The sequence below is a fragment of the Trichosurus vulpecula genome, chromosome 2, assembly GCF_011100635.1.
Source record: "Trichosurus vulpecula isolate mTriVul1 chromosome 2, mTriVul1.pri, whole genome shotgun sequence".
Classification (NCBI taxonomy): Eukaryota; Metazoa; Chordata; class Mammalia; order Diprotodontia; family Phalangeridae; genus Trichosurus; species Trichosurus vulpecula.
Genome location: NC_050574.1, coordinates 19340110 through 19359917, shown reverse-complemented (window position 1 = coordinate 19359917; position 19808 = coordinate 19340110). Strand labels below are relative to the sequence as shown.

Here is a 19808-nt window from a genome sequence, read left to right as displayed (position 1 = left end):
AGAAACAAAAATGTTCATCCACACCCACTCATTCCCAAATCTCTAGGAAGGCATTTTGTTCAACTCCAGACACCTGGAGGGGAAATAAAAGTCTTCCCCCCAAGCCTCCACTAAGGGGAGGAGAAAGGGAAAAGGAAAGTCCTCTTTGGGCTCAAGCTGAGTTCCAGGCAATCTGACTCAAACTGCCCTCAAGGGCCTTGATACTTGGCAGCCTGGACTGCTGCTCTCCTCTCTGGAGGGACTCTTAGCTGCTACCCAAACAACACCAGTCAGGCTTTTCTGGATCATTTCTATTGAGCATTCAAGGAGGAATTCTTCCTAGGAGGGGGAGGATTGGAATGGTGTGACAGAAGAGGCAATCCAAGGGCTGCCCAGTGGGCTGGTGTGGGCTGCTTTGCAGTTCAACTCTTGGCATGTGAGTGGGCACAGTAGAGAGCAAGTCCTGTCCCACCTCACCCAAATGTAGGGTCCTGCCTCACTCCAATATGATCGAAGCTGGTTCCCCTTCCTTGGCATCTTCCTTCCAATGTCTCAATCGGCCAATGGGCCACAACAAGAATCCTGTCTAGCTGTTTTCTGCTGTAATTGGAAAATCAGATTAGGGTCCCAGCACTGGGCTCAAAAAGCACTACAGAGACCCAATAATCCAATTCTCCATTCTCAGGCAGAAAAACCTACAGAGCTTAACATCATCTTATTGGCCTGTCCCTGATTCAACATCAGAGAACCCAAGATGCTGCTTAAAAAAGAGGGCTCCACCCTCTCCAACATCTTCCGTATCCTTACAGAGAAATTGCTTCTGAGGAGAAAGTCATTTGACTTTTTGAAACTAGGACTCCTTCAGAAGGGCCATCAAAGGCTCCTCTCTTTCAGGAAACCCCGCAGTCTCTCCCTTAGGATCCCAGGAACATACTGTTCCCTCCTCGTTCTGAGGACCACACAATATCACTGCAGGCAGAATTTCCTAGCAACAGCAGAATCTAAGATTACATCATACTCTGCATGGGAGCTGAGCTGGTGACCTAACAGATGCTGAATTTGTTTCCATTTGCTTCCTTCCTATCCCACTAGATAGGGAGGGGGGTTGGAGGCAGAGGGGAGATGTTTACTAATGAATCTCAGGACAGTAAAGAGGAATCAGCTGCGGCAGCGGCAGCAGCAGCCCAGAACCACTGGTACTAAGCTTACTCAGTTCTGCCCCTGCCCGCCTCCATCTCTCCCTGGGATTCTTCAGTTTTCCTGCAGTTCTTTACCGGGCCACAAGATCAAAAATAGCCTGGGCCCCTCCAGGGGAATGCTGGGAAGTCCGCAGTTAAGACCTTGCCAGAGGATCTCTCACCTGGCTCCATTCTGGGGCTTTTCATTGGCTTCTTCAGCGTCTGATACTGGCACATCTCTAGAGGGTGTTCTCTGAGCAGAGGAAGCCAGGCACATTTGTTCTACACAATGATGGACAGTTATTTCTGAACAAGTAGACAGAAATCTGACATGTGAGGAAGGAAGCTTTCCTTTGAGGGGTCTTAGTAGTTTAAGGAGAAGTCTCAGCACAGTTTCCAAGCATTCTCTCCTCCCTTCCCCAGCCAAATGGTTTCTTCCTTTGGTGATTCCAGAGTCCATGAATGTCATTGTGTAGGGTCCCCATGTGATGCCAAGGGAGGCATGGCTAAGGCTCTCTCCAAGAGTGGGGGGATTCCAGAGTTTTCGATCACCTGGTCCCTTTTCTTATTCCTCATGGGTTTGCTATCTTCTTTTCAACAGCTCTGCAGTAGGATCTCTTTCCTTTGGGGATTTCCTAACAAGGCCCAGCTTTTCTCAGACCACCACCTCAAGCTCTTTCATCACTGATCCAGGTTTGCAGACAGTCCTGTGCCCTCTGCCAGGCTGGTAACTGTTTTCTCTGTGTTCCTCTCTGGGAAGCACTGCAGATGCAGGCTCCAGCGCAGAGGGGGAGGCTGGTAAATGTCTAGTTCTCTATCAGGTTGAACTGGCCAACAGAATTTCAGGGCTGCGAATATTACTCTACTTTCCTTCTTCCTTTTCTTCTTAGTGGCCAGAATATACCTGCTGCCATAGTGCCCCAAGCACTCAGTCAACACTTATTTACCGACAATGTTTAATAACAACATTTAGGAAGCACTTAGTGTGTGTCAGACCCTGTACTAAGGTCCTGGAGTTACAAAGAAGGGCAAAACCGCAATCTCTGCCCTCAAGGACCTCCCATTCAAATGGGGAGACAACAGGAAAATAGCCAGGCACCTACGAGCTCTAAATACAGAGAGATGAGAGGTTATCTCAGAGAGGAAGGTTAAGCACAAGATTATAAATTTCAAAGCTGGAGGTGGAGCCAGATCATCTGGTCCTTCCCTCTGCCTGCAGAAAGGTAGAGTGGTGAGGTCCCAGCTTTACAGGAGGCCAATGGGGGCCCATAAAGGTCAAATGATGGAGGTAAACACTTCTACCAACTTGACCCTGGTCCCTCCTAGGAGAGTGAGGGTAGACCCTGAAGGGAAGAGGTCTAAAGGTCATCACTGCTCCAGCAAACACAAACCCACTAAGGGATGAGACCAGTTAAAACTTCTTTATTACTACTTACCATCAACAGATTCTGTTTTCATTTGGTGATGCTAGATGGGGGGGGGTGCTATACAGCCCTATTAGTGATAGTCCAAGTCCCAGAGGCTCCCCCCACTTTGCCATCTGTCATCTCCACTTCTTTGAGTTTCAGCTTCCTGCCCTCCCCCTCCCCTGGTTCTATCTGAAGTTATTCTTGCCCAAACCAGCCCTACCCATTTGAAAAGGGCACCTACCAGGGCCATGACGCATTGTTTAAAGGTCAGTCTAAAGCCTTAGGAATGGAGACTGAGTAACCACAGGATGCAAAGACATGCCCAGGACTGTCCTCCATGACAGAACTGCTCTGCTTAGGAGGAATTCCTGTGAATGGAGTTTGGGGGAGAGAATGAGCAAAACTCGCTTCAGGACAGCCAGAGAGCTGCCAGGTCTGCCTTTGTCTGTGCCTTTAAAGTCTAATTCTTTGGGGCGGGTAGTAGAGAGGAGCTGGGAAACAAGGGCTCAGAGGAATGCTACTGTTTGTCCAGAGAGCAGCTACCATGCATAATTCATCTCAGAGGCAAGAAAGACCTCTGGAGGCTGCTCTTGTCTAGGACTGTGGGTGTAGAATGAGGGTCCTTGTCTCTCAGCGATGGCCTCTTGGAAGACCTGCCAACCTGCCACAGTGGACAGGGGAAGCTCAGGTGTCAGACGTCCTGTCCTTCATCCCACGACCTGGGTTCTTGAAGTTGAAAGCCTTTAACTCAGACCACAGAATGGGCTTCTGAGACCCCCTGGACAAAATCTCCTTGATGTTCTTATCACTGTGGTAAGGGAATGTCTTAGACAGAGTGCTGGATGCAGTTAGGAAGACCTGAGTTCGAATTCCACTTTAAATACTTACTAGCAATGTAACTTGAGACAGTCACTTAACTATTTGTAGACTCAGTTTCCTCATCTGTAAAATGGGGGTGGGTAGGGTGGCCTTCCTCACCTCTAACTCTACGATCCTATGGCCAGAGCCAGTTTCAGTCTGAAGACCAGGCCTCACAATGTTGTTTTCTTTAACTATTATTTTTTCAATGATGGAGCGTTTATTTTTTCTCCCTAGACAGTTCCAGCTTAGGGGACCTGACTGCCCTCGTGCCCAGAGCTCCTCTCCTGATCTAGGCTCCTCACTAATCCGCTGCTCCTACCCACTATTTCTCTCTGAATCGGAGCTGGGGATTATCAGTCTTGTTCCCTCTGTCCCCTCCCAGCCCGGCTTCTTCCACACTCAGCATTTACGGTCAAGTGAGCTGGGGAGGGAAAAATGATCAACCTTCCAGAGCTTAGAAAGGAAAGCTGGCTCCTGGCCAGCAGGCCGAGGGGCAGACAATGGGGTCATTAGCCTGTTTCCACAAAATACATCCTCAAGGTGGACATTTCCTACATTTCCACTAATTTAAGCTCAGAATAACAAGAAGGTAAAGGCACATTGGTCAAGACAAGCACACAAAGCATTACGACGAGGAGTCTCCAAACTATGGCCTATAAAATAATTCTCGAAGCTCTGACACCTCCCCCCTTCACCCCACTCTTAACACTTACTCAGCTGTCTGCAGCATATTGTTGGGGATTTCAGGCAATAATGTGGGTGAGAATAAATGTTAACATTCTCCCTAAAGGCTGCTGAGATATGCAAATGTGTGCAACTGTACACAAAGCCTTCTCTTCTATAGCCCTCTCACTAGGTGGCCCTGGGGAAAATCCTAGCAGAGACTCTCTGGCCCTCTCCTCCCTGCCCTCTCCTTGGAGGGGTAACCTCTTAGCTCTGCAGAGGTGCTCCATCGACCTTGGAGGTCATGAATCGGTGCCACTGCTGTCCTATGTTCCACGCATGTGGCCTCCACCATGCAAAGGGCACTCCCTCAGCCAGAGGACACAGGACCATACCAGCCATGCCATCAAGGAAGGTGGCTCTGTCAGAAGCTGGAAGTGCTTCCTGTCCGCCGAGATCTTCAAAGCCAAAGCTGGATGTTCGTCTGTCAGGGATGCCTTAGAAGCAATCTCTGTGTCTACGCATACATTAACTCTGTCCTCAAAGGCATCCATCCTGCACTGCGTGGCAGCTTGGCTAGATGATGACCTCCACAATCCTTCCCAACTCTAAGAGTGGGTGATTCTAAGCCTCACTCAGAACATCACAGGACTGAGAGCTGGGAAGCATCTTAGGGACAATATCTAATTCAATCCCTTCCTTTTGTAGGAGGGAAAACCAAGGCAGAGCAAGGTGAAGAGACTTAACCGAGCTCACTTGGGTAATTATGCAGCTCAACACTTATACACAAGGAATGAGAACAATCTCAGAACCCCTGAGCTGGAAGGGAGCTGAGTGGCCAAAATGGAGCTGCACAAGAATCTTTGCCACAGCATAACCCGGTCTTGGACTGAAGACCACCCCCTCCCAAGGGAGAACCTTCCTCTTGGGGAGAGCTCTCATAGTCAGGAAACTTCCCCTAAGCCCAGCCTAAAACACGCCCCTTGAAACCTTGGGTCCTTGCTCTTCTCACTCTCTCAGGCCAATCGGAACAAAGCTGATCCTTCGTTTCAGCTTCCAGGGCCAACAGAGTCTCCGTCTCCAGGCTCACAGTCCCCAGGTCCTGCCATGGATCGTCCTATGGCAGAATTGTGACATGGTTCACCAACTGGTTGCCCTCCTCTGAAGAGAATCGAACTTGTCAGTGTCTTTGCTAAAAGGCGGTTCTAAGAACTGAACTGAACGCTCTAGACAGGTCTGACTGGGGCAGAGGCTGGCAGGACTGGCACCTCCTGACCTCTCTGAATGGAGCCCCAGACAGCTTTCCTGGGGGTCATAGCATGTTTCTGGAACCATATCCCATCCAGCGTGCTGGCTTCTAAAACCCGTTCGATCTTTTCCACACAAACTGCTCTCCCCCATTTCATACATGCCAAGCAGCCCTTGTTTAACTCCATCTAAGACTACATTCACCCTTAGGAGGTCCAGTCCAATGCTCCAGTCTGGAGAAATCTTTTGGGATCCTGACTCTTTCATGCAAATTTGATAAGAATGTCCCCTGTGCCTTTATCCAGGTGCTCAAGGGCAGATACTTGGGACACTCCCCAGAAGACCTTCTTCCAAACAGATGAAGAGTCATGAGCCAGTGCTCCTTGGGTCTACCATTTACCCAGTTTAAAACCCCACCTGATTGAATTATTCTCTAAACCCATATCCTCTTCCCTCATCCACAAGAACACAGACTCATCTACCAGTTGGGTATCCTTGTCCCTCCTCTCCCTCCTCCAAAAAAAAAAAAAAAAGAATTCATGTCAGCCCAGCATGTTCTATTCTTAATGCAATCACATTGGCTCTTCATGATCAGTGCAGCGGGTAGAGTGTTGAACCTGGAGTCAGGAAGACCTGAGCTCACATGTGGCCTCAGATGCTTACTAGCTGAGGGACAAGCCACATCACCTCTGCCTCAGTTTCCTCATCTGTAAAATAGGAACAACAGGAGCACCTACCTCCCAGGGTTGTTATGAGGATGAAATCAGGTAACATTGGTAAAGTGCTGTGCTTATCATCCCCTCAGTAAGACAGTCTAGAATTTTACCGGGAAAAGGTAAAGTGCCTCTGGACCAAATGCTATGACCTGATGAGCCCTGTTCAATACCAAAGGTGACCTTTGTGGATCTGCCAATGGGGAACTGGTGGAAAGGTGAGAACCAACGATGGTTCCCAAACTCACCGCTTCCCTGCACAGCCCCTGCCCATAAGGCTGTAACGGTCTGGCTGGAAACCCCAGTGATTCAGAAGGTGAGCCCCACCCTCACGGGGAGCTGATCCCAGCAGGCTGGCCCACCTGTCATGCTGGGAGGCTCCCCTCACCGGCTGGTCTGGGGCTGAGTCACGGAGCAGCCCAGCCCCATGTCACCAGCTTGGTGAATGCTCTCAGAAGACAAGAGAGGCAGAGCCTCCAACATCCATTTTTTCTTTTCTGATTTCAAAAAATATCAACATACATATTCCTCCAGCTCCCAAGGAATAATGACCATACTGATGATAACTGATACCTACTAGAGCTCTGAGGTTTGCGGAACACTTCCTTATAAATATATCCTCTTTCATCTTCACAAGAACCCTAGGAGGTCAATGCTAGTATTATCCTCATTTTACACATGAGGAAATCGGGGCAGACACAAGTAAAGTGACTTGCCCAGGGTCACACGGCTAGTTAGTGTCAAGAGTTTGAGGCCACATTTGAATTCAGGTCCTCCTGATTCCTGGGCCATGCTCCATCCACTGTGTCACTTAGCTATCCCTGAGGCTGAATGTGAACTCGAGTCTTTCGATTCCAGGCCCAATGGTCTGTGTGCGGTGGCACCATGGAGCGGCCTAGAAACAGGGAACCTGAGGGATCTCAGTAATTAGAACTGTTCTTCCAATCCTCTTGATGAACCGATAAAACTCTGGCCCTTTGGGGTTTTCTCTCTCAAGACAATCATTTCATGTTAAGCCCTTCATAGACTTTGAAAACTTAAGAGTTACTGTTTCCACATAACAAGTAAAATACAAGAAAACCTTTTCAAAGACAGAAATCTTAGCACCAAGTTCAAAGGTCTCCCAAATTCCACAACCAGGAGGTAAAACTTATCTCTTCCTCAGCTCACCAGGGCCTGGAAAACTAACGTCAACAAAGTCCAACAAAAAACTCTGCTGAACATCAGTCCTATCCTATCCACCTAACGCCCCCTACATGCCTGCTTCCCCCAGCCAAGACCAGGCCCGTGTGCTGCCCTGCTATCGACAAAGGTTGGTGCGCTGCTAGAGCCACCAAGGAAATGAGTGTGGTGCCAGGGCTGGCTGGAAAAGACAAAGGACACAACTACTGCTCTAGCGGGCTCAAAGGACTGGGTTACAGAACATCCCCGACCCCAGGCCCTGCCTAGGCACCAGGACTTATTTGTATGGTCTCCTCGATCTGCTCTGCCTCCTGCCTCAGCTCAGTGCCCTCAAGTCTCTCCAGAGGCCCTGCTCTCTCCTGGAGACAGCCTGACACTTCTGTTGCCATGGGAACAGCAGCCACAGAGCCACCAAGGTCTCAGCAGCCAAGGGCAGGTACCAGGCTCCAGGGCACCTGCCGAGCTCCAACCTGACAACCACCCACCCAGGACACTGAGGCCCCCAGAACACTTGGAGGAGGAGGATGGGATGTGGGAGCCACAGCAGCCAGCAGGCCCCGGGGAGCGTGGGGGGTGGCAGTCATGGCCAGCTGGATTAGCTCCTGTCAGAGGCTCTGCATCTCTGGCATCATCTTATCTGGAGGAAACGGATTCAAATTCCCAAGGCCAAAACACAAGCGGAAGCTGAAGCATCCCCCAAGGGCCAAGCAGATCAGGGCATGACCCAATGGAAAGAGCAAAATCTGCCAGCTGAGACAGCGGGTTCTAGTCCCAGCCTGGAAACTCCTGAGCTTTATGACCTCGTACAGGTCCCCTCTAGACCCTCAGGTTCATCTGTGAAATGAAGAGAAACAGAATCATGCTACCTAGATCACGGAGGTCTTGGAGGCCATCTCCTCCAACCCCCCTCCTTTTAGAGATGAGGACAGTGACTTGTCCAATGATGTGAGTTCAAATCTGGTCCCAGACTCTCCCTGGCTGTGGGACCCTGGGCAAGTCAACTTCTGTCTCAGTTTCCTCAACTACAAAATGAGGCTAATACTGGCACCAACCTAGCAGCATTGTCGTGAGTTTCAAAGGAGACATCTGTAAAGCACTTAACAAGTGCCTGGCACATAGCAGATACTTCATAAATGCTTGTGCCCACCCCTCCCTCCTGGTTCAAGGTGACACAAGCAGCAAAAGGCAGAGCTGGGACTTGAACCCAGACCCTTTGACTGTGTCCAGTGCTCCTTCTACTGTACTCCCCTCATAAGGATGCTGTGAAAACAACAGATGGAAACAGATAGGAAAGGACTTCTCTTCATATACGGAAGGGATTGCTTCTGTTCTGTCGTGGAATGGATCACTTCTGGAAGTCATCCAGCCATGGACAATTAGTAAACACCTAGTGTGTGCAGACACTGTGCTTGGAGTTGGATGTAAAAAGAAAAAAAACCCAAACCTCACTGCTCTCCAGGGCTTGGGATCCGTTCTATCTACTGTGACATCGACTTCTGACACCTCTGGCTTCACCTTGATCCTCAGTTTCCTGGGGCTGGACTCGTGGCTTCGGAGGCCCTGGCAGCTCTGCACGGAGGATCCAGGGCAGGCACTAGAGCTTGGCCTACCTTTGCCAGAGCCTTTCCCCAGAGCATGCTTCTACTGTCCTTGGAGCAGATCATGCCTCTCTTTGTCCCACACATATGCAGGAATGTGCCAAAGGCTTCTTCAGGCCACGGTGGGCAAGAGGCCATAGGCAAGGGAGAAGAATGCAAGAGGAAGGACCCAAGGTAAGCACCAGAACTCGCTTCCAACGTCACCATCATCTACATACCCAGGGTAGAGAATGGAGACCCTTAATGAGGGGAATGATACAAACTCGAGACGATAGCTGGGTTAAGAATCTTTCCCTATACCAAATCTAAATGTGACCGTTCGCACCTTCCCTCCACTCCTCCTGGCTCTGCCCTCTGGGGTCAGGTGGAGCAAGGGCAGTTTTTATATTTCACGTGGCAGCCCTTCAACTAGAGGGTTTGAAGAAGACAATCAAGGTTCTCCAGGCTGAGCACCCCAGCTCCTTGGTGCCGTCTCCACAAGGCTTTTAGGTCTTTCTAAATCCCTCATTCATGGCCCAGGTTAAATCTTCATCTCTCTGTGAGGCAGTTCAGCATCATGCTCTGTGCCAATTGTCTCTGCAGTGCGGAGCTTCAGGCTGATGGCCGGGCAGTCCGTGCTCCTCTGCTCTGCTGTTACCTGTCCTCAGCCTGGAATGCTTCAGTCCGTCTGTGGACTAGGAACAGCTTGTCTTCCTTCAGGAAGAAGGCTGGCACAATTCAAAGGGCACTGGGAGAGGCAGGGATTCAGGTTCTGACTTCCTAGCCGTGTGATGTCTCAGCCCTCAGGTTCCCCATCCACAAATTGAGGATATGACTGGGCTCAGCAGGCTCTTGTGAGGAAAGAACTCGGTGAGCTGAAATGCCAGCTGTTATCTGCTGGGTGCCCAGAGACCTTCCAGCTGCTGGTCCTCAGTCTGAGACACGAAACCGCATCACCCAAGCTAAGAAGGCCAAATAGAGGGCCAGAATGCTGATCTGGAACCACTTTGCCCTCTATTCAACATATTCTTTGTCCTTTCTTCAATTGTTTTTCCCTTAAAACTCTGCATGTGTGTGTGTGTGCGCGCGCGCGCGCGCACGCATGCTCTCTTAGCTGATGTGTGTGTGTGTGCACTCTTAGCTGATGCCTGTGTGTGTGTGTGTGTGTGTGTGTGTGTGTGTGCACTCTTAGCTGATGCCTCTGTGTGTGTGTGTATGTATGTGTGTGTATGTGTGCGTGTGTGTGTATGTGTGTGTACACACACTGGGTCATACATTTTTTATTAATAGGTTACAGGTAATTCTCGGATAAGTGTTGATTAAAGTCAGAGAAGATTAATTTCCTTTCCCAGAGCCCCTGCAATCCTCACTGGGCCTGTCCTCACTGATTTACCCAGACGGAAATTCAAGACTGAGATTTTTTTTCTTGGGGATCTCCTTCCTGTTTATGATAGGAGATAGAGAGGAACATCTCTGTTCCCACCCAGCCCGGCCCCCTTGGGCCAGGCTCTGTGGAGCAGAAGCAACACAACCAAGCTCTGCATGTTGGAAAGCACTCAGGTAAACAGTGAGGGCCTCCAGTCTGGCTATCTGGGTGAGAGCCTCAGCTACGGCAAGTCTGGAGACCTTCTCCTCCCCTTCCTCCCCAGTGGGCTACCTCAGCTTCCTTTGAAGGAAGGTAACACAGCCCCAGGAAAACATCTGTAAGCAACTGAGCAGGCCCAAACAGCTCCAGGCTTGAGAAACCTGCCCTGGAAACATTCTCTGAAGGAACAAGGCGGAGAACTGTCAGTTCTTTGTGCCCAAGGTTCCTGCTCTTAGAGGGGGGACTGAAGGAGGCCTATTACCAGAGGTAGCCAGACAGGTAGTCCATGTTAGACATGTCCCAGGTGTTTTCTGACAAGATGGAGCAGTCTTAGCTACAAGAAGGGACCTTCAGCTGCTGCTCAAACAGACCCTGTGGCAGATGGCACCCATATCAGGTAAGGGATGGTAAGACTTCACAGGGTATCCTAAGGTTTTGCTGGGAGGCCTGGAATTTACAGCCATTGACTTCAATGAGTAACCTCGATTCTGTATAAGTGGTGGAAATTTACTGAGGCAGAAGGAAGCTAGAAGGCAACTGCCCCTCCAAAAGTCTTATCAAACTATTAGTCAACAAGCATTAAGTAAGCCCCTACTATGGGCCAGCACTGCGCTAAGTTCTGGGATACAGAGAGAGGTAAGAGGCAGTCCCCATTCTCAAGGAGCTCCCAGTCTATTAGGGGAGACAACATGGAAACAACATCTAATATAGCAGCGTAAATAAATGCAGCTTTAACTTTGTAGGTAAGACTATAGAAAGGCAAGACCAGAAGTTTTGCTCAGCCTGTCCTGCCTTTCCAAAGTAGGCCTGGCAACACAAAGGAGATGAGCCTGCTGCCTGGGTGGCTTCACAGCAGCCCTGCCGCAGAAGGAACAATCAGAGCGGCTCACTGCCCCGTGACTTTGGGGCCTTCCGGGAAGCAACTCGCATGACCTGATCAGCCACTCTTATCCCAGCCTGCCTTTCCATTTCAAAGCCAAAGGTATCCTGGCCTATGGTCAGCTCTAGGGTTACTAAGGCCCCTCTCCTCCCTAGCAAGCCCAAGGGCATCTGGGCCCTGCATAGGGCGGCAGCTACCACTGTTACTGCCTTAGCCCGTACCCTTCCTCCCTCTCAGACTCCAGGCTTTCACCCTGGGCTCACATCTGACAAGGACGCCATGGCTATCTTTCTACAACTTTCCAGTCTGGGGGTGGAAGTGGAGAGCAGCAGCCAGGCCTACCCCACCCCCCAGCAAAGGAGTGGGGACCCAGGGTCCCACTAGGGGGACATGGGAGGAGAGGGCCAAGGAGCCTGATCAGGCTGGTTCTTGTCCCTTCGGTGAGAGAGCAGGGTCAGGAAAGAATGCTCATGGGGAGGGAGGGAATATGGAGGAGAGGCAGGGATGTGGCTGGGGAGGAGGGGGTGGCCCCATCTGCTGAGGTAGCCTGCCACCTAGTGGACAGAAAGCTCCCACTTCAGGCTGCTCTCTAGGCTACTTCTTCGGCCCAAGTCCATCTGTCTCTTTTCCCTGCCCCACCCTCCACAGACACCACCCCCCCCAAACTCCACACACCCCCAACCTCCAGTGACTGTGCCAACTGGACAAGCACCATGTCTTTGACCCCCAAGGCCCCCTCCACCAGGACTTTGGGGGAAAACCCAAAGTTCTTTTAAAATTTGACCATGGACAGGGGAGAGAAGGGAGGACCTCCCACCATGGTCCCATGGCCTGAAGCCGGAGGCGTGGACAGGCAGAGAGGCCAGCCCAGGCCCCTCTTCTCAGCCCCCAGTCCTCCAAGAAGGGCAGCCTGCCTCTTGTTTCTTTATCCAGAGAAGGGAAACAATGGGGTGCCTGTGTGACTTTCAGATGGCTGGCTGGTATGAGCGATCCAGCTGCTTGACTGGGCCTGCCCCCCCTCCACCTCCTGTGCTCAAGAGCCCCCAGGCCTCTGGTTTGTTTTCCACTGTCCCACACTTTGGTGCCAGCTATGAGTGACAACAGCCCAGGGGCTCTCAGCTGGCTGCCCTCCCAAAGAGAATCCAGTCAGGCTGACCACACAGCTGGGCTGGTGACCTGGGCCATCATGCCACCCACAAGGCGTGGCCGAGCTGGCCTTTGGTCAGGCCAAGGGCACCCATTCAGAGAGGCCACCGGAGCTCACTTCTTTCTGGGAGCAGTTCCTCATTCTGGTAGAAAAGCAGCAGCTGTTTCAGGGCACTGAGACCTCCTTTTCTCAGGTCACCAGAGCTGACCTTTGTCCCCACCCATTAGCCTAGCTGGGTGAGACAGAGCTCTGGCCTCTCCCCAGCTCAAACATAGGCTAACTGAGCTTCTAGCATATTCTACAGGGTAAATGGGTAAGCTGGCAGGGAAGGTGAGGCCCAAGGAATTCCAGACTTGATGGGGCTCTGACTAAGGTTTGGTTTGTGGGCACAGTTTGGCAAATCCAAAAGACTGTGTGTGTGATAGGGAATGAGGGCAAAGAAGAGGCTGCAGCAAAAAGCAACAGAGCCTATGCATGAGCCCAGTTCTTTTTCCAGGACGGCTTGGCCCCTTGGAATGCCTGCTAAGCACCCTGCAGCCCACCCCAAGCTAAAGTGCCCAGCCTAGCCAGTGATGCCCTAGGGGAACACACCCTAGATGAGCCCTGGAGAGGGCGATCCCTTCACTGGCCTCTTGGGCTCTCTCTCCTCCCCAGCCTTGAATAGTGTACTGCCCAGGCTAGTCCACATGGGGTTGGGGTGGGGGTGATGGGCAGCTGCCCAGGCCAATACAGATTTCTGCTGAGCTGGGCTACATGGATCCTGTCACACCCAAACTTCACTATTTGTCAACCAGTCCCTAAAAGATGCAAAGAGCCCTGAGACAGGAGACTACTACTTGGTTATGGATCTAGGTCAGTTTTATAGAGAAGCTGTAACCCTCCCACAAGCCCCTGGCATTTACTGCCCTGCCCACCTCAAGCTCAGATGACACAGATAAGCAAATGCAGGAAATCAGCAGCCCTCTCAGGATCCTGAGAACCCTCCCAGTGCTTGCCCAGGAGGCACAAGAACCATCTTTACTTTGGCCAGAACAAAAGTCCAGAAATGTCTCTATAGTTATTAATTCCACTAAGCCAGGCTTGATTCCTACCCTCCTATGTCTTCTGTCCCATTGATGTCACTGCAGTCACACACAAATGTCTCCCCCTCCATCTCAGGTAAATTGCCTGTCGTTTTCCAAAAGCCCCAGAAAGGCCTCAAGGAGCCTACAGAGGTGCCACAGTCTCCCCGCGTGTCATATTGCTCCCTGCACCTCTGGCCCAACTCACCCTGATCAATGGAGTGTGATGGAAGCTGGCTCAGCTGGCTGCTCACAACCCCAGCATACGTCCGCAGGAACTCTTCCTCGCTGGCTGTCAGCTGTGAGGCGGAGAGAGACAGACACTAGGGTGAAGGACACAAAGCATTCCTGCCTGCTGTCTCCAAACACCGGGGTGCACTGCTCCTCTCTAGAGCAGCAGCTATCTCTCCATGTCATCCACCAGGCGCCTCTCCTGAGCACCCGAGCCATGGTGGCTGGGACATTTGGGGAACAAGTCATAGAAGGCTCAGGAAGAAATCCACATGCATGCCTTAAAAAGCTTCAGCCCCAAAGCTGGACAAGACCCTGATCCTCAACCCACGACCCCTGGTTGCCTCAGGATCAAAAAAGCCTCATGGTCCTAATACCAACCGCTTCTAGAATCCCAATGGCCACCCATGCCAACCTCACACCTGTGGGAGGCCTGTGCTGTGTGCTCCCAGCCCAGAGTGCCCCACCCCCATTCCCTACCCACCATCAGGATCCTTCCCAGACATTACTGCCCATATCCGAGCTATGCCCAGGGCTCTGAGGCTGCTTCCACTGCCTCCCTCCCCTGTCCCAAGAAATGTCATACACTTTGTCCTGGAGTTGGGATAGGATGACATCCCCAGGGACACAGCTTGGCTCACCCACTGGGCTCCTCCCATCTCCACTTCAGGGTGACAATGCTTCCCACTGGGGCCCACAGCCTTTAGCGTGACACGGAACTTACGTTTGATCCCATCTTCCTCAGCATGAGCAAGACCCGAACTTTCTGCTGAATGTACATCTCCTCCGGACTCTTCCCGGGAGCTCCCTCACGGTTCATTCCCCTCAGTCCAACTCCAGAGATTCCTGCGGATTGAGGGACAAAGTCCAAGGGTGAAGCTGAGAGACACACCTAGAGGCAGAGAGTTACAGAGCTGGGCCCTGCTGGGGAGCCCACTGTACTCCTTCCTCCCTAAACCACCTTTTTTCCCCCAGAGGCCAGGCTTTGTTAGTAACTTGACAGCTGGCCTGGGATGCTTGGGAATCTCATTACTGACAGCTTGGAGACAATGCCTCTCTTCCTCCCCACTGCCAGCCTTGGCCAGCTGGATTTAGAAGCTATGTTCAACAGCAGAAGCCAAGGACAGGGAAGGGATATGGAAGACAGTGCCAAACACATGCCTGTTGCTCTTCTCAACAGTGCCAGGCCTGCCTCCCCAGGAACACTCCCTGAGCCACAGCCCTCCTTGACCCCTTCTCCCCCCACCCTCACCCAAGCTCAGCTTTAGTCAGTCAGCAGAGGTCCGAAGGTGTGGATGCCCTCTCTTATCTCGCCTGATTAGGATGCTGTCTTGTGTCGGGGCTGCTTCCTCTTCTGAAGGGGACAGTGGAAGAAGTGGACACTTTAAGGGCCCTGGGTTTCTAAACCAAAGCCAAGTACCAGAGCCAGAGAAAGGCAAATTTGTCCGGGCTTTGGGCTCCAGGAGCTGGGAGGTTTATCATTACGTAAAGAGGAAATCCATTAAACTTACCACACACAGACATACACAGAGCCCATAACCAACTCAACGTAACATACACATAACATACAATCATATTCTAAAGTCAGTTTTGCTCAATGATTTTCTTTGTTAGAGAGGAGTCAAGTTCAGGAACAGGTATATCAGGACATGACTGAGGTGTGGAAGACAAAAAGAATAATCCTTAAAAAAATAAACTCAAATGATACTCGGCTCTAAAAATTGAGGCCTACTTCCAAGGCCCATCCAAAATGGACTGACAAGTGGCCCAATTGTTTTCAACAATCCCCAGGCTAGAACAGAGAAAACAGTCTTAAGAGAGTTCTGAACAGATGATATGGAGGTCAAGCAGCAGGAAGCCCTGTCCTCATTAGAAAAATGATTTGGGAAAGAGAATAAAGACTTTGGGGCTCTGGCTGTCTTTATATTTGATGCCAGCAGCTAATCTGTCTATGGCTACTAACTGGAACTGGCCTCCCTCTGTTTCAGTGCTTGGGTTCACAGGGAAGGGATCTCAGAGGCCATTTACTCCAACCTCATCATTTTACACTAGAGACTGTCCCACCCTAATTCCAAAATGGATGTCAGTGATCTTTGACAGAGTATTCCTAAAGGAAGAGCTCTCTTTAGGACTGGAGAAGGGCAAATGTTATCCTGATTTCTAAAAGCAGGAAGAGAGTAAATAGGTCTGTGGGCTTGATTTCAGTCCTGAAAAATTCCTATTATAAAAGGGATGGTTGGTAAACATTTAGGAAAGGAAGCAATGAGCAGGGGCATGGCTCCAACAACAGCTCATGCCAAACTGAGACTAGGCTACTATACTGGGAGATCGGAAAACGTTACAGACAGTCTCTGTGTCAGCAGAGCATTTGACAAATCATCTCATTCTTATCGACAAAATAGCCAGGTGTGGGGCTAGAGGATCATACAATTAATTGGATCCAAAAATGGTCATTAACCATCCTCAAATCTACTATCCTGCCCCAAACTCTCGGCTGACCTCCAGTCTCACGTCTCCAAGGGCCTTTCAGACATCTCAAACTGGATGTCTACTAGACATATTAAAGTCAATACATCCAAAACCAAACTCATCATCACTCTCCCTAAGTCCTCCTCCCCTCCTATTACTGTAGAGGGCATCGCCAGCTCCCTGTCCCTCAGGCTCATCACCTGGGAGTCATCCTGGACACCTCCCCCTCTCTCACCCCCCATGTCTAAGCTGTTGCCAAGGCCTGTCCATTTCACCTTTGCCACATCTCTCACATGCGCCCCCTTCTCTCCTCTGACACTGTCATCTCTCTGGTGCAGACCCTCGTCACCACACACATGGATTATTGCCAGCCCCTGCTGGTGGGTCTAGCTGCCTCAAGTCTCCCCACTCCAATCCATCTTCCATTCAACCACTAATACACAAATCCAACTATGTTACCTCTATATTAAAAAAAAAACCCGGTGGCTTCCTATCTCCTCTAGGACCAAATACAAAATCCTCTGCTTGGTATCTTTTTTTTTTTTTTTGAGAGGGGAAGGCAGGACAATTAGGGTCAAGTGACTTGCCCAAGGTCACACAGCTAGTAAGTGTTGTCAAGTGTCTGAGGCTGGATTTGAACTCAGGTCCTCCTGACTCCAGGGCCAGTACTCTACTCACTGAGCCACCTAGCTGCCCCTGCTTGGTATCTTTTAAAGCCCTTCCTACCTTTCCAGTCTTCTTATACCTTACTGCACAACACATAGTTTTTGACTCAGTGACACTGGCATCCTCTCAGCGCCAGGCATTTTCTCTAGCTGTATCTCAAATCTGGAACGTTCTTCTTCTCCACTCTGCCTCCTGACCTCCCTGGCTTCCTTCTAGTCCCAACACAAATTCCATTTTCTCCAGGAAGCCTTTCCCAAGCCCTCTTAATTGCAATGCCTTCCCTCAGTTAGTTATTTCCTATTTATCCTATATATAGCTTGTTCTGCCTGTATTTGTCTGCATTAAAGCTCCTTGTGTGTAAGGGCTGTCTTTTGTCTTTTTGTATCTTTAGCTCCTGGCATACAGTAGGTACTTCATGTTTATTGATTGATCTGATGTCAACTTGCACAGAGAAGGTCTCCGAGGCAGGGTCCTAGGAGTCAACTCTAAGCCACTTTAGGCAATGCCTTGGATGATGGCCCAGAGGCCCATTTATAAAACTTGCAGATGACACAAAACTCAAAGGGATGGCTGCTAACACATCAGCTAAGAGAGTCAGGGCCCCAAAAGATCTGGACAGACTGGAGCACAGAGCTGAATCTAGTAAAGTGACATTTAATGGAGATAAAAAGGCAGTCTTGTGCTTGGGTCCCAAATACAAATCTCATCATTTCAAGAGAGGGAAGCTGTGGCCTATCTAAAAAAGATCTGGCTCCACGTGAGTCGGGTGTGATAAAACCCTCCAGAAAAGCTAATGCCCTCTTCTGCTGTCTTACAAGGCAGACGATCTGGGGCTAGAGAAGAGACAGCTCATCTGTATTCTGCCCTAGCCAGACCATCTGTGCAATTAGACTAGGCCGAGTTCTCGTAGCTACGTTTTAGGGAAGACAATGATAACCTGGCAAGTCCAGTAGGAGAGTGATGAGTTTGGGACCAACCATGTCACGTGGGTTAAATGGAGAACTGTGCATGTTTAACCTGGAAAAGAAAAGACTGGGGGGACAAGCAGAGAGCCATCTTCAAGTGTGCGAAGGGCCGTCACCTGTGACCTTCTGCTCAGCCCCGGGGGCAGAACCAGGAGCAACAGGAGAAGCTGCCATAAGGTATCTAACAACTGAGGCTGTCCCAGAGTGGAGAGGCTGCCCTGCAGGGTGCAGGTTCCCTTCACTGAAGGTCTTTAAGCACAAGCCAGCTGACTGTGCAGCAGGGATCCTTTTTTCAGGTCTGCCTTGTACTCGACGGCCTCTGACATCCCTTCTGAGGCTGTGATCATGTTGAGAGGTCAGGGGCTGCCCCGTAAAGGGGGAGCCCTTTACAGAGAAGCGAGGCCTGTGTTCCTTTGGGTCTGAATCTCCTTGCAGCTTCTTGCCTGTCCAGCCCTGAGGCTTTTGGCTCCTCACTGCTCTACGCTCCACCTTCCCTTTACCTTGCCTCTGGAAGACAAAGGGCCCTGTGCAGCCTTCTTTGCAAGTGGTGAAGCACTCCTCTGGAAGAGGAAATCACAAGTACCACACAGGCCGGGGAAAAGCACACAGCAAGAAGGCTGAAGGGGCCTTTCTAACACAGCTCCAGCCAGAAAGCTCAGAGACAGGTCAAAGGACAACCTGCCACTTTGGTGCTTGGTTTCCTGATCTCTCAGGCCCCCTATTAAATATGCAGGTGCACTAAAACCTACACTCTAAGGCCATGACAGGCTTGGGCCACACTTCAGTTCTTTTAGGTGACATCTGTACCTCTTCAACTCTGTATTAAAACATTAGATTGAACCAGCCTCTAGAAGGCTTAAAATAGTCACATGCGGCTCTTTTGGTTACCAGTGGCTGCAGAGATGGCTCCAGGGCCACTGAAGCTTAAAGCATCCAAAAGACCAGTGTTTCCATGTGGCCCGCGAATGTCAGTACGTAGGTAGGTAGCCAGAGCATTGACTAAGCCCACACTACGCACTAGGACACTATGCTAAGTGTTGGGGATACAAGTAGAAACATATAGCTGGGGGGGGGGGGCGGTGGTTTGGACTGCTGCCCATTCTCCAATCCTTCTCTATGGCAACAGGAATGCAGTTTAAGAAAGGGGACTGAAAAGCTGGGGAATGGCCAGAAGAGGGCAGTAACCAGGATGGGGGAAAGGCCTCTAGATCATGCCACAGGAGGATTAGTTGAAAAAAAAAAAAACCTGGGCATGTTTAATGTGAAGAGATGATGACATGACATGGATGACATGACAGCTGTCTTCAAATATCTGAAGGGCTGCCATGTGTAAGAGGAATGAATTGGTTCTGTTCTGACCTGGAAGGAGGACCCAGGAGCAAAGGATGGGGGCTTCAAATAAGCAATTTGGGACTGAGGTCCAGAAAAAATTCCCAATACTTAAAGCTGTCCCCAGATGGGAGGGGCTGCCGGCCCATTCCTTGGAGGCCTCAGGCAAAGGCTGGATAAGTTCTTTAGGGGGAGCTGCAGAGAGGCTTCTTCTTCTGGTACAAGACCCAGCAGACAGCCTCCGAGGGGGGCCTTTCCAACCCTGCGAGGCTAGGACTCTTTCCAATCCAGCCTCCTTCCAGGATCTCATTCCATCGGCCATTCTGTACATGCTAATGGGACCCCAGAAATGCTCACAACAGCCGGCCCCTGGGAGTTAGGAGTTTGGGGAGTTCACGATCTTTTCTTTTTCTAAAATTTAATTGATTATTTTTATTACATTTTAAGTTCCAAACTGTCTCCCCGCTCCCTGCCCTGTACTAGAAAAGGACATTTCTATGTATATGTGTATATGTATGTGTATATGTGTATGTATACATAAAACCATACTCTATTTATTTGGTCTTTCTTTAGAGGTGGACGGCATCCTCCTTGATAGGTTCTCTGCAGTTGATTTCAGTATGTATAATACTCAGAATTACTTAGTCGTTCATACTTATTCTTCA

General features: G+C 50.3%; 1 protein-coding gene across 2 annotated transcripts in view; it reads right to left on the bottom strand.

Moving 5' to 3' along the window:
• CTNNBIP1 (catenin beta interacting protein 1) overlaps window positions 1–19808 on the bottom strand; it is a 55366-nt gene that overhangs the window by 7050 nt on the left and 28508 nt on the right. For both annotated transcript variants that reach the window (XM_036746621.1, XM_036746622.1), the window contains 2 exons: window positions 14439–14560; window positions 13692–13782 (listed from right to left, as the gene is read on the bottom strand). In XM_036746621.1, the coding sequence (XP_036602516.1) occupies window positions 13692–13782; window positions 14439–14534 (187 nt within the window). In that variant the 5' untranslated portion in view covers window positions 14535–14560. The remainder of the gene's footprint in view (window positions 1–13691; window positions 13783–14438; window positions 14561–19808) is intronic.